Source organism: Cervus canadensis, chromosome 2, assembly GCF_019320065.1.
Source record: "Cervus canadensis isolate Bull #8, Minnesota chromosome 2, ASM1932006v1, whole genome shotgun sequence".
NCBI lineage: Eukaryota > Metazoa > Chordata > Mammalia > Artiodactyla > Cervidae > Cervus > Cervus canadensis.
This window is the reverse complement of record NC_057387.1, coordinates 107,644,634-107,659,178: the sequence shown is the minus strand read 5'-3', so window position 1 is coordinate 107,659,178 and position 14,545 is coordinate 107,644,634. Positions and strand designations below refer to the sequence as shown.

At 44.3% G+C, this 14,545-nt stretch overlaps 1 protein-coding gene across 3 annotated transcripts in view; it reads right to left on the bottom strand.

The window, feature by feature from the left end:
- Positions 1-14,545, bottom strand: part of DGKD (diacylglycerol kinase delta) — a 104,777-nt gene that overhangs the window by 63,289 nt on the left and 26,943 nt on the right. For all 3 annotated transcript variants that reach the window (XR_006268207.1, XM_043462031.1, XM_043462029.1), the window contains exons 2-3: positions 10,727-10,837; positions 8,822-8,902 (exon numbers count right to left, since the gene is read on the bottom strand). Coding sequence is in view for 2 of the 3 variants with exons in the window: in XM_043462031.1 (XP_043317966.1) it covers positions 8,822-8,902; positions 10,727-10,837 (192 nt within the window). In the remaining variant the exon portion in view is untranslated. The remainder of the gene's footprint in view (positions 1-8,821; positions 8,903-10,726; positions 10,838-14,545) is intronic.

The following is a 14,545-nucleotide window of genomic DNA, read 5'->3' as shown; positions in this document are numbered from 1 at the left end:
AACCTGTCTTCACTTTTCAGACAATGTCTGTCAACCAAGACTGACAGGTATTCCAGGAGGAAACACTAAAGGAACAAAAGCAAGAAAAAAGCCAGGCAATAAAAAAAGACCCAGAGTAGAACCAGACGTTCTGAGTTTTCAGGCATGGACTTTGAAATATGCTTAATATTTTCGATGAAATAAAAGACAAGACCGAGGAGAGGGTTCTGGTATGGAACTTGAGCCCTTTTTTAAAAAATCAACTGAAAATTCTAGAGCTGAAAGAAAATAAGTGGAACTAAAAACTCAACAGACAGATTTAACAACAGACAAGAAACACCTAAGAACACAGAAGAAAGATAATAAAACATCTAGAATGAAGAAAATAGAAAATATTTTTTAAAGAGTACAAGAAACATGGAAGTCAGGGGAAAGATGTAACAAAAAAGTCCCAAAAATAAGAGGAAAAAATAATGGGTAGGAGCAACACTTGAAGAGCTAATAACCAAGACTTCCCCAAAACTGACAAGAGAAGGGGAACACAGCTACAGAATTCAGATCTGCCAGGAATACTAAGCAAGATAAACACAGAGAACCATGTCTGGAAAAATCATAGTAAAACAGCACAATGCCAAAGGAAAAGAAAAATTTTAAAAATAGTCGGGGGTGGGGGGAGGAGGTACATTATCATGCAAGGGAAAACAATAGGATAAGTTATTACTTTTACTAAAAATAATAGAAGCTACAGTACAACGGAATGACATTTTTAGACTCCTGAAAGAAAATGACTGCCATACTAGAACTGTATAACATTGCAAAAACATCCTTCAGAAAGATGAAATAAACAAAACAAAAATAGAAACCAACACTAAAGGAATATTAAAGAGAATTTTTCACAGAAGGAATATTACCCCATATGGATCACAGAAATACAGAAAGAAATGAATGGCAACAGAAAAGGCAATGTTCATTGCAAACCTAAGTGACTACTGACTGTACAATAATGCCCTGTGAAATTTCAAATATATGTAAAATTAAGATATATAACAAACCGCAGAAAGGTGAGAGGCAACTACAGAGAAGCTTCCTTTTCAAGTACCAGAAATTAAATTTCAAGAGCAAAGTAGAGTATGCATGTTTAGTTGCTCAGTCATGTCTAACTCTTTGCAACTTTATGGACTGTGGTCTGCCAGGCTCCTGTCTATGGGATTCTCCAGGCAAGAATACTGGAGTGGGTTGCCATTTTCTTCTCCAGGGGATCTTCCAGACCCAGGGATTGAACCAGCATCTCTTGCGTCTCCTGCATTGCAGGCAGATTCTTTACCTCTGAGCCACTGGCTTCCCTTAATGAAGAGTATAGAGTTCAATAGCTCTAAGATCCCTGCTTTGTCTGGTAAGCACTAATCTGGATGGGAAGTTAATAAGTCAAGGACATATTTTACAATCTGCAAAAAAAATCACTAAAATATGTATATGAAATAAGAGAGGGGAAAAAATGAAATAATTCATCCATTTTAGAAAGAAAGATACAAAAAATATGAAATGTGAGACAAAGAGAAAACGAGTAATAATACATTGGATTTGTACCCAAATACAAGAGTATCTAAAACTAAGTATAGATTAAACATAAACCAATGGAAGACATCACCCAATTAAATAATCCAACAGTCAATTTAAAAAACCACATAACTATATGCTGCTTACAGCCTTAAATATAAACAAAAAAGGTTTAAACTAAAAAGATGGAAAATTCTATACCATTACCTACAATACAACTACTAACCGAAATAAAGGTATTGCAGCTAAAGCAACATCAAAGTAAACTTTAAGGCAAAAAACATTAAAAGAAACAAAAGATTTATTTCATAATAAAGGGGTCAATCTAGTAAGAATCTAAAATAATCTTAAATTTGTATGCATTTAATAACAAGCCTGCAAATATATAAAGCAAAAATTAACAGGATGAAAGCAAAAACCAGGTAAGTCCACAATCATAGCGGAAGATTTTAATAAATCTCACTTAGTAACTCAAGGACAAACAGAAAAGCAAGTCAGAAGGTTATAAAAGACTTGAGGAAAATGATTAAATTTTTGTCCTAATCAACGTACAGAACTGAGTGCAAATTCCGTTCCAATGCACATGGAACATCTGTGGAAACACACAGGTCAGAAGCAGACCCAAAAGAATGTGAGTTCATGTGCATCAACCATCTAAAACAGTCGGCACAAATCTATGTATCAGGTGTAGATGGTGGTTCCTCTGGAGGGGGCAGGGGAGACAACTGGGCAAGACCACTTAGGGGAGCTTCCCGGGGCCCAGACATATTCTACCACTGAATCTGGGTAGTGGTTACAGACGAAGCTCTGCCTAATCACTTGTGCACTTTTCAGCGGGGAAGTCATATTTCAATTTTTAAAATTATTTACAATATACAAACTCAGTAAAGCAGAAATGCTGCTTTGACAAACTCCTTTGAAGAATTAGAGAGGTTAAAATATACCTTCAACACAAATCTGTAAATTTTGTGATAAGGCTGGAAATAATTCCTAAATTATCCCATGTTTGATAATGGAAAGAAAAGAAATATAAGGGGAAAATGAGAAACATTTTTCCCTGACAACTTTTGCCTATTACTAGTGTATGAAACCTAGTTTTTAAAAAGGGGGAAGGAGGGCAGGAGGGAACCACTAAAGCAAGCATAGTCAATGAGGGCAAAATCAGAGAAAGAGAGATGGGTAATTTTGAACCCCCCCAAATACAGAGCTGACTGTCCAAAAGCACATACAGAATCAGCTCATAAAGAAATTAATACAAATGGCCAAAGACTGTGAGAAACATTCGACCTCACTTTGATAATCAAAGAAATAAAACAAACTACCATTTTTATATCAAAACGGCATAGATTTTATAAAATTTTAACAAATGGCATTTGTGAAAGGAAAGAAACCACTTCATGACATTCTACCCATACAAATTCTAAAAGCCATTTGGCAATAATACACCAAAAGCCTTTTAGTTTTCATAGATTAACATTAACATGGTTAATTATCAAAAACATTTCATGCTACTGCAGAGGCTGGGACATGAAGCTGGCAAATCCCCTTTCTCTTGTCATGCTGCGGTTATGCTCTCTGGCGTTCTCAGGGGTGATCCCACTTGAAGGTGAGGACGTGGAGGACTCTGTCCGTTTACTCCCCATCTTCTGAGACTTCCCGTGGCCATAGCTCCACCTTATCAAGAACCTAAAGGCACATCTGTGTCTCTAGCTGCACCCCAACTTCACTTTGTTCTTAAACAGAAGGCAAGCAGACCCCTTTCCAGCTGCAAAAGTCTCCTTGCTACCATTTCTTCCATCAAACTTGTATAAAAATCTGTTGTTTAATTGCTAAGTCATGTCTGACTCTTTGCGACCCCACAGACTGTAGCCCACCAGGAGCCTCGGTCCATGGGATTTCCCAGGCAAGAAATCTGGAGGGGTTTGCCCTTTCCTTCTCCAGGGGATCTTCCCAACCCAGGGATCGACAACAACCCCCCACCCCACCCCGCCCCGCCTCCTGCATTGGCAGGTAGGTTCTTTACCACTGAGCCACCAGGAAAGAAAAATCTCTCCTCTCCCCCAAATGTTTCCTTCCATATCCCCTGGAAGACTCTTGTTCCTCAGGTCCTTATGTCTTCATGAGACAATTCTTCAGCCATTTTAGGGAAAAATTAAAATGGGGTCTTTGTTAATGTGGAGCAAAATTTACTCATTCTTTGCCAGATACAAAAGGATCCCATCTGTTGGCTGATACATGTTAACAGAGACTTTCAGTGCCGGGTTGTTTGTATGAGGCACGCAATTTTAGTAGAAGTTGCGGAATTCGGAAATTACTACTGGAATAGCTGGAAAACCAAATAAGATATTCCAGAAACTGATGTGGCTTCTGGGCAAATATATTCATTCGTTCTGCACTCACTTCCGCGAGCACATGGCACCAGGCACTGGCAAAGTCCAAGGCCAGGCCCTGCCTTCTAGGACCTGCACGCAGATTCCTACAGGGTGCTGTATGGGAAGGGACAGGTTCAGAGTTCAGACAGCAAACACTGCAGGAAGTCAGAAGTGGGGGAGTGCCCAGAATCTAACAGCTCTATGGAAGCATGCCTCGGGGAACTGGGCACCAGTCAACTGGCTCCAAACACTCCACCATGTATCCCCAAATTCCAGATGCCCTCATGGGTTGCTAAAAGGGGGTCTCCTTATCTTAGGAGTATTTCTGGGGAGCCTCACTATTAAGCTTTAATGTCCTTTCAGCACATGCTCAGATGAAAAGCCAGTTTTTACAGCACTAACAAAATCTAAAGTAAATGTGAAAGAATCAGTGCCTCTGCCCCGAGGGCTGGGAATCATCCACAACTGCTCCCACAGGAATGAGCTCGACATCTAGAAGTCAACTATTCGGCACCCTGAACACGTTTTCCCATAGAGACAGGGTATAAATCAGGGTTCATTCTCCAACCAGGCTGACAAAGTTCCATAGTAATTCACATAGTACCAGAATACAGTGCCATACTATTTTTATGGAGACATAATTCCTGTACAATTCAACCTTTTACAGTATACAGCTCAGTGGTTTTCAGCATATTCATAAAGTTGTGCAACCATCACCACTATCTAATTTTAGAACATTCTGCCACACACCCCCAACTAAAATCCGGTACCCATTAGTACTCCTCCGTCCAGCAGCCCCTGGCCACCACTAATCTACTGTCTCTACAGATTTGACTATTGTGCATTTCATGTAAATCAGCTCATAAAATATGTGGTCTTTTGTGTCTGGCTTTTATTCAGTATATTTTCAAGGCCCATCCAAGCTTTAACATGTATCAGTACCTCATTTACTTTTCAAAAGCCTTTTAAAAGTTCATACTTTCTACCTCAAACAGGATTCTACTTCTAAGAACTTAAGCTATGGAAATAACCAGAAATATACAAAAGGATCTGTGTATAAGTGTACATTAAAATGCTATTTAATAGGGAAAAAATGCAATATAGGGACTGGCTAAACTTATACATTTAAATAAGATGGAATACTATGCAGCATTAATAAGCAAGATTTTAAAGGATATTATAAGAAAAACTCATCTCTAAGTGAAGAAAGTAGGTTAAAAACTAAAACCCAGTTGGTGGGAATGACATCAATTAATATATATTATTAGGTATCTTTGGGTAATAGGAATATAGATGGTTTAAACTTTCTATGTTACTCATACACTTAAAAATTTTCCTCAATAACTTGACCAAAAAAGCAATTAATCTTTAATAACATTTTTCTACTGGAAGAAAAAACAACTTTTAGAATACTGGAATGTGAACAGAAATACACTAGGAGTTAAATGCAGAGTCCCTAATGTTTTTTAATTATTGATATATATGAAAGTAAGAAGAGTCAATTAATAAGTTATTTTAAAAAGTGAAAAGCAGAAAAGACAATAAATATAAATGCAGAAACTGAATTAGGTAGTAAAAAATGGAATTGTTGAATAATCTAAGAACCAGTTCTTTTTTAAGAACCAGTTCTCTTAAAAGCGAAAAGAAAAAAATGGGATCCAATCAAACCTAAACCTACAAGTTTTTTCACAGCAAAGAAAATCATAAACAAAATGAAAAGACAATCTACAGACTAGAAGAAAATATCTGCAAATGATACAACTGACAGGGGCTTAATCTGCAAAATATACAAACATCTCATACAACTCAGTAACAAAAAACAAGCAACCCAACTGAAAAATGGTTAGAAGACCTAAATTGACATTTCTCCCAGAAGACATATAGATGTTCAACAGGCACACGAAAAGATGCTCAAAATCACTAATTACTAGAGAAACGCAAATCAAAACTACAATAACGTACCACCTCACACCAGTCAGAATGCCCAGCATCAAAAGGTCTACAAATGACAAACGCTGGAGAGGCTGTGGAGAAAAGGGAACCCTCCCACACTGCTGGTAGCAATGCAAACTGATGCGGCCACTATGGAGAACAGCAGAAGGTTCCTTAAAAACTGAAAGTAGAGTTTCCATACAATCCGGCAATCCCACTACTGGGCATCAATCTGGAAAAGACTAAAAAACCTCTAATTTGAAAAGAAACGTGCACCCCAATGTTCGAAGCAGCACTACTTACAATAGCCAAGACAAAGAAGTAAACTAAATGTCCAACAGATGAATGGATAAAGAAGTTGAGGTCTTCCATTCCATAACAATGGAATATTACTTAGCCAAAAAAATTGAAACAATGCCATTTGCAGCAACATGGATGGACCTAGAGATTATCATATAAGTGAAGTAAGTCAGAAAGAGAAAGACAAATACAATGTGATATTGCTTATATGTAGAATCTAAAATACAAGATAAATGAACATACCTACTAAACAGAAACAGACTCACAGACATAGACACCAGACTTGTGGTTGCCAAGGGGCAGGGATGGTTGAAGAGGGATGGATTAGGAGTTGGGATTAGCAGAAGCAAACTATTATATATAAAATGAATAAAAGCAAGGTCTTATTATTTAGCACAGGAAACGATATTCAATATCCTGTGATAAACCATAATGCAAAAGAATATGAAAAACATATATATATATATATATATAACTGAATCACTCTGCTATACAGAAAAAATTAACACAATATTATAAATCAACTTTACTCAAACACAATTTTTTTCAAAGAGAATTATGACCAAAAAAAAAGTAAAGCGAGTAAGTAAAATTTTACTAAGCAAGTAAAATTAGAAGCATGAAAGGGAACCAACATAATATTGTAAAGCAATTATCCTTCAAATAAAAATAAATTTTTTTAAAAAAGAAATGTGAAGGGGGATCCAACCAGAGTCATTTATGTTTAAAGTGCAAATACATATTACTAAATTAAAAGGTGTGAAGTGGGAAAATAAATAACAAAAATGGACTCAAGAAGTTAAAAAGTTCCTATGATCAAAATTAAACCTTTTAGGTTTATTCAGAATCTTATTATCTCCCTGAAAACTAAGTTCTCTCAAATTTTCAAGAAATTCTAAAACTATAAAAATGTTCCAGAGCACAAAGAATCATGGAAAGTTACTAAATGAATTCTATGGGGCTACCTGCACTCTGAAATCAAAACACAAACAAAGGATACCTCCTACCCAAAGAATTAAGCACACACACGCTTTCAAAAAATTCTAAATCCAAAATTAGGCTGTACTATTCAACATTATCAGGAACAATTTACTATTAAGAACTGTACAAAGGGGCTTCCCTGGTGCTCCCAATGCAGGGGGCCCGGGTTCAATCCTTGGTCAGGGAACTAGATCCCACATGCCACAACTAAGACCCAGCACAGCCAAAAAAAAAAAACCTGAAAGAAATGTACAAATACTCAAAACCAAATTGATCATCTCTAATAAATTATTGGTCAAAACACTCCAGTGAAATTCAACACCTATTCCTATTAAACACTCTAAAAGCCACAAATCAAAGAATAATTCATTTACATAGTTTAAAATGTCTCTCCCCAGCCAGTAAGTAAACAATAAACTAATGCAGGAAAAGTAAAAATGGACCAAATAAAATGAGGACTAAAATAAAAGAGGCCATCAGGCAAGTCTGACTAGTTCAATAAGCCACAAAGTAAAACCAAGAGCAGTTAATCACACCAAAATAAAATAAGTAGAAGTTTAAATGGAGGAAGGAATATCCCATTTGGAGCAACAACTTAATCAATCCATAAACAAATAAAATAAAACCTGAAAGTAACTGAAACTAACACTAACCCAAAATGTTGGATCCTAAACACAAAGAAAATTATCCACCTTGACTGAGTTACAAAAGAATTTTTAAAAATTGGGACGCATACTGTATTTCTAGATAAAATTACTTAATAAAATGAAGAAAACTATTTTAAACTACTCTATTCCTGGTATTAATATTAGAGTCATACCTTACCCAGTAGGTTCTAAAGTCATCCCCTGAAGCCAAAATTGTAAAGTCATAAAAGAAATGCTGCATAAACATTAAAAAATATGATGAACATTTAGACCAATCATCATGGGAAGTGATCACCATAAACTGTCAAGAGAAAAAAAAAAATCAAACAGGTGTAAAACAAAAGGATCACTGTGATCTCATGCTATATGCTGCTAAAGAGACATCTAGACGTAAAGATAATCACTCTAAAGTGAGCAGCTGGGTACTCCTGGGCTCTGAGGTCACATGATTTTATGCATTTAGAACTTTTGCACAAAGTACAACATAATTTCTATATATGGGGGTGGGAGGGTTAAGTTTTAAAAAGAAAACAAGTATACTAAAATATTAACATTCTATTTTGAGGTAGCTAAATTACAGTTATTTTCTAATTGCTTCCACATTCTTTTCTGTATTTCCAAATTTTCTACAACGATCATGAAAAACAGATCTCTGTGTACAACTGTTAAAGAAATATCAACATTCTATTTTGAGGTAGCTAAATTACGGTTATTTTCTAATTGCTTCCACATTCTTTCCTGTATTTCCAAATTTTCTACAGCAATCCTGAAAGATGAATCTCTGTGTAAAAACAGTTAAAGAAATGCAAACTACAACGTGCTTAAACAACTCGTTTGGACCCTCTCATTCTTTTGTGCTTACATGTGCCAAATTCTCAGTTTTTCTCCAGCCGCTGTACTATTTCGAACCTTGAACTCAAAATGTATCAGGAACTGCTCCAATCAGAGGGCAAAGGATGAAAAGTCTGAACTGCTCACACACATCCGTTCAAATTAAACAGGAAAACCAAAGGTGGCAGAGGACTCGAGAGAGCTGTGCGTTCACAGACTCACCGTAAAGCTGTTGTTGACGTTCTTGGTGCTGGATTCAGCCACGCTGGCGTCAGTCAGGTCCACCTCATCAAATATGATCGACTGGAAAAACACAGGGACTGCTGTCAGAGGGGGCGAAGGCACCCCTGGCCCCGGACCGCTCACCAGTCTCCCTCGACCCCAGCCAAGTGTGTGAGAACTACATGGATACCGAGTGACTTCACCCAACCCACTTCTGGCAGTGCGCAGGGCTCATGGGAGAAGCTCAAGACCTTTTCCAAGTCCAGGGAGCTCCCTAGTGACCTGCACCAGTGAAGTCAGAAACATGTCCTCCCACGAGTCCACCCGAGAGCAGGGTCTAGACTGGAGGTCCTCTGTCCTTTCGACTTTAGTTTCTCCACTGTGCGCACTTGGGGAGAAAGGTATTGGCTAAAATAAACAACTCTAGGGGAGGAGAGACTGACCCAAACAGAAGGGACCCAGCCATGAAAGAAAACAGGGGGCACAGCAGAGACAATCTAGTCCCGGAGAGAAAGAAGGGTCTAGAAGCAGGCCTGGGACGCCCCCCTCCCCATTTTCTTCTCCTCTCCCCACCAAGTCCCCCTGTCAGAGCCCCCTAGCTCCTGTTTACCTTACTGTCCCCTCTGGAGGAAACACTAGCAACTTAGAAAAGACAGCCTTTTAAGTAACTCCCCCCCGCCCCTTGAACTAAAATAACTATACAAGTCTGTTTTTTTTAATGAAGGATGTGGTCAGAATCCTTTCTAAACAAGTTACTCCACACAGTTTCAAATTTTAATGCACTAGCCCACTAGGGATACATCTCAAAATACAAATTACTCAGGTCCCAGTTTTTTTTATTAATAATTCTAAAATATTAGCATCTGAACACAAAGACTGGTGTTCAGAACACCAAAAACTAGGTTTGTAGACACACTAGTGTCTGAATGTGCCACACCACAGTCGCCTAAGCCAGGCAGTGATCCAGGGACTCTCAACGGCTCCTCCTCTGTCACTGGCATCTGCCTGGGGGACTCCAGTGTAAATCTTACAAAGATGACACACGGGAGGAAGGACCATGGCTAGAAAGCCCAGAGACAGCTTCTGTTCACACACCAAAAAGCCCAGCACACTTAGAGCATATTTTTAGTTAGCTTCACAGGTATATATACTTATCTCCAAAGTCATCAAGTTGCACATATTAAGTTTCTATACAGTGTTTATAAAAGTGTTTTGAAAAAAGAGAAAAAAAAGGTCTTCCCTGATGGTACAGTGGATAAGAAGTGACCTGCCAATATGGGGGACATGGGTTCCATCCCTGGCCTGGGAAGATTGCACATGCCATGGGGTGACCAAGCCCATGGAGCACAAATACTGAGCCCGAACACTGCAGCTAATGAAGCCCAAGTGCCTAGAGCCTGTGCTCTGCAACAGAAGCCTCCGCAATGAGAAGCCCGAGAACCGCAGCGACTCACTGCAATTAGAAAAGGCCCCTGCAAAGCAACAAAGACCCAGCGCGGCCAAATACAAATAATAAGAATAATAATCAAGTCTTTAAATGATCTAAAAAGAATACAGAAAACTTAGAGGGGAAAAAAAAGATATTTAGGCCAAAATAAGAGGGTTTTTAAGCCAGTGATCCCCAATCTTTCCAAAAGAAATATGTCTACTTTAACATGGTTACTTCTGTGAACTTTCCCTCCCCATCTCTCCTCTCTGGTGACATATGACATTAAAAGAGATAATGAATTAAAAAAATCAACGTTCACAAAACATAAGACCCAGCACCCCAGAGGCTTACAAAACGCACTCAGAATATCAGCTCTAGAATGGAAGGTCCTTCCCCAGATGAGGACCTGGAACCCAGCTCTCCCTGCAGCTTCTCGGGGGGTTTTCTCTTGTCAAGTGTCCTCCACTGAGTCTCACCTTGGCTGTTTTTGCATAGTACAGCGTCCGCCCCCGAAGCTTGAAGTATCTTCGTTTTGATCGTTGGAATGAATTGTTCTGTTTGGTCAGCATCCCCTCTTTGATGACGGTCTGGAAGCACAGAAAGGGATTTGTGAGCCTGTGTTTTCACAGCGCCGTGCGCTTGTCCACTGACGGCCCAAAGCATCTGTGTCTCTAACGGGCCGACGGCCTAACAGAAGAACTATTTCTCACCCTCTGCGCAAACCCTGACCTACGGACAGGCTGAGTGGGCAGCAGTGAGAGGCTGACCCGACCCTCCAGGGGGCGATGGCCTGCCTGAGCAGCAGGGCAGGGGAGACAGGCCAGAGACCCAGGTGAGCCCGCGCGTGCCCCAGGTGGGGGTCAGCGCAAGGGGGCGAGGGCAGGCAGGCCCACCGTCAGGGGCCAGGCCATGTTCTCCAGCCTCAGCGCGGGGTAGTTCTCAGCGTTCTTGGCCCGGTCTCCGTGCTCTCTGGCCTCCTGCCATTTCTCAGGAGCCGGCTGCCAAAACTGTAGATGTAGGTTGCTATGGGGTTCGGCGCGGCCCAGGCCTGCCCGCCCTTGGCCCTCAGCCCTGTTCGTGGGTCGGGTGTGTGTCTACCCAGGCTGCGACACCGAGGTGCCAGCAGCAACGTCACTGAGACCCCTCCGCCCCCGAATCTGACCAGCCTGCCACCGAGGCAGGAGCGCAGAGAGAACCATGGGGTGAGGGGCAGTCTGCTCGGCTCGGTGCACACACCCAGACGGGGCAGGCCCTCCCTGGAGCTGCGTCCTGGACGCTGGGCCCGGGGCCGCACCACTTACAAGCCAAGTGCTCAGGACCCTGCCTGGTCAGCAGACGTGCTGGACCACTCGGGGCCGCCAACAGCCAAAATGAAGCAGCGAGGCGCCCTGACGCCGGAGCGGGCTCCCAGTGAGCGCTCTGCCCGGCGCCTCCTTGTGCGGCGGAGGAAGAACGCGCAGAAACGCTGCCCGAGGAAAGGACACCGGTTCAGGGAAGCTTCTCGTCTCATCACCTAACCCCGTGCGGCTCCGCACTTTAGGTCACTTTTAAGTGGCTGTACGAAGCACCTGGGCAGCTGTGGCCACTGAGGACGACGTAAGGTGAAACGAGACACAGAAACCCCACGTCACCCGAACACGTCAGAGGCGAGACCTGGTCACTGCTGTCTGTCTGTCCCTCCGTCAGCCACCTCCTAACGGGGGAGGGAGTCGAACCTGGGAGGCACTGCTGCTCCCCACAGGTGAATGCTGGAGACAGCGCCCCCACCCCAGGCACGCGCGCACACACACACTCACACCCCACCAGCGCCTGGCCGGGCACAGGTCCACCCGAGAGCCCCACGCCCCTGTGTCCAGCTGCTCCTCCCGATTCCCACCGCAGGACGTCCTCTTGGAGCTCCCGGGGCAGGGGGCCTACACGGCTGGCTTGCAACCCCATGCCGGGTCCCTCGGGCTGGCCCAGCAGTACAAACAGCAACCCTCTCCAACGCCCAAGAGGATCAACTCTGGGGGAAAGCTAGTGAGGAACGGCTGCACTTATCCCGGGGCGGGAACCCTCACTGTTACCTCTGAGGAGGTCACCCACTGCTCTCCCAGGTCACTGAGAAGGGGAGACGAACACAGCATGACCCGACGATGCAGGAGAGACACATGCCGGCCCACGGCGGACAGAAAGCCTCCTGAACGAGGAGCTCCAGGTAGAAACCGGCCTGCACTACAGGAGGACTGCCAGGTTGCATCCGAGGATTCTTTTCAGACCCAAGTGCACATGTGGATGCTATTTCAATATGCTCTTCAAAGACAGGCAGCTGCGTCCGTGCCCGGCGGTGCAGACCCACGATGACTGCACCGCCCGCCCCCGCCGCCCCCGCCAGGCAAGCCTCTGCTCGGGACCCCACAGACCTCGCTCACAGACCCAGGCACCTCTCCTCGCCCCCAAACATCTTCCTTACCTCTGCAGGGGAAGCAATCGCCTCCATCTCTTTCCCAAATGCAAAGAGAAAAAGGAAAAAAATTCTGAAAGACAACAAAATCACAGGCCGAGACCTAGAAAAGTTAAAAGGAGTTCTTTTTAAAGGATAAATGCTAGAGTATTTTTCTTGCATCTCCCACTACACATGCCACACATAAAAGAAAAGCAAAATTAAAACAAATACACTCCAACACACACACACACACACACACATCTTTCAGAGAGCGGATGAGAGCTGCGATCTCGGGCTACCCAAGGAGAGCTGTCGTTCTATTTATAGAACAAGAGTGCTCAGAAAAAGACTCTGGTGGGTTTCAGCGGAAGGGCTGGGGAAAAGATAAAGACCAGTATTTCTTTGAAGCTTTCTCAGAAACTGCATTTCTTCTCACATTTGCTGCTCGTGAGGACTATAGATATGCTGCAGAATATTTTTAACACTCAGTCAAAAGCAATGAACTAAATAAAAGTGGTCAAGAAAAGCACACCCCTGACTAATCAGCTGTGCTTTGCACTTGGCAGCCGGTAAGCGGCACCCACAGGAAACGGCTCAGCTCGCAGGGCTCCGCACACCCACCAGAGCGGAGGACCAGGAGTCCAAACCCAGACCCAAGAGGCCAGGCTCTTAGCATCGCTTTGTCAAGTTCTCTGCACAGGCAACAGGGCCAGCCCTGTCCTTCGAGCGGGCCGGGGCATCTTCCTCAGCCTCAGGGACAGGAAGGACTGAGCTGCAGCACACACACAGGCACTGAGGATCCGAGCGGTGAGCGGAAGGGGAGCACTGGGCCCGGCTCCAAAGGGAGGACGCCAGTCCTGGCTAGGCTCTGGGGGGAGGTGGGGGGGCAGAACAGCCACCCACTGGCCCCCAGAGAGGCGCCCAACCCACAGGCGAGACAGCCCGGGCACCTGCCACAGGGAAGGCTCGAGTCTGCCATCATCCTGCTCAAAAGCCAAGAGCAGATAAGGCAGCTCTGGAAATGCCCTCCAAATGCACCCACCGGCAGGCGGAGACAGCGAGGGCAGGCCTGCCTGCAGGCTCGGTGCCCCCAGTCCCGGGGAGTCGACCCCTCTGCAAAGGCAGTGGGAACGCCTTCCCTCGCCTCCCCCACACCCTCCCCAAACAAGCAGTGGCCACCGCTCCGCCAGCTCCAGGGACCGGGGGAGGACAGAGCATATAGGGCGCCGGGGAGGGAGCACTTCCCGCCAGGGAGGGCGGCCCAGAGCCCGTCTGAGCGGGCAAGGCAGAGGGGTCCACAGCCTGCGGAGGGCTGCAAACAGAGCCCGCGAGGGCTGGTGAGGTGACCGGGGGCCCACCAGCTCCCTGAGGACACACCTGTCGGTCACAGGGGCCCCGGATCAGGGGGGTGGCTTCTCAGGCTGCACAGTTTAGAAGGACGATCTTGGCCACCATGTGGAGGGCAGGCGGTAAGAGTGAAACCAGGAGGCAGGCAGACTCCTCCAGACACTCTTACAGGATGGCAGCCGGCCATGAGGCACGTCTGGGAGGAAGGAGTCATGGTCACGGGCGTGAGGGTGCTCAGAGGACGCACCACAGATGGGGTGATGGGGGTGACCCCATGGTCTCCTGAAGGAGGCTGTGGGCTTTCATCTTGGACACGGCAACTCCGAGGCCCGGGGAGGCCAGAGGAGCTGTGGAGGGCCGGCAGCAGACCGTGCGACTGGGGTGCATGAGAAGGTTCAGCGGGAGACACCTCGATGGCATCCCTTTTGAGAACAGAGGGGAAGGAGAAGAGGCCCAGGGCACTGAGAAGCCCAGGACACCGACTTCGGGTGCAGGGAGGAGCTGGGGGTCCAGAAAGGAGGAC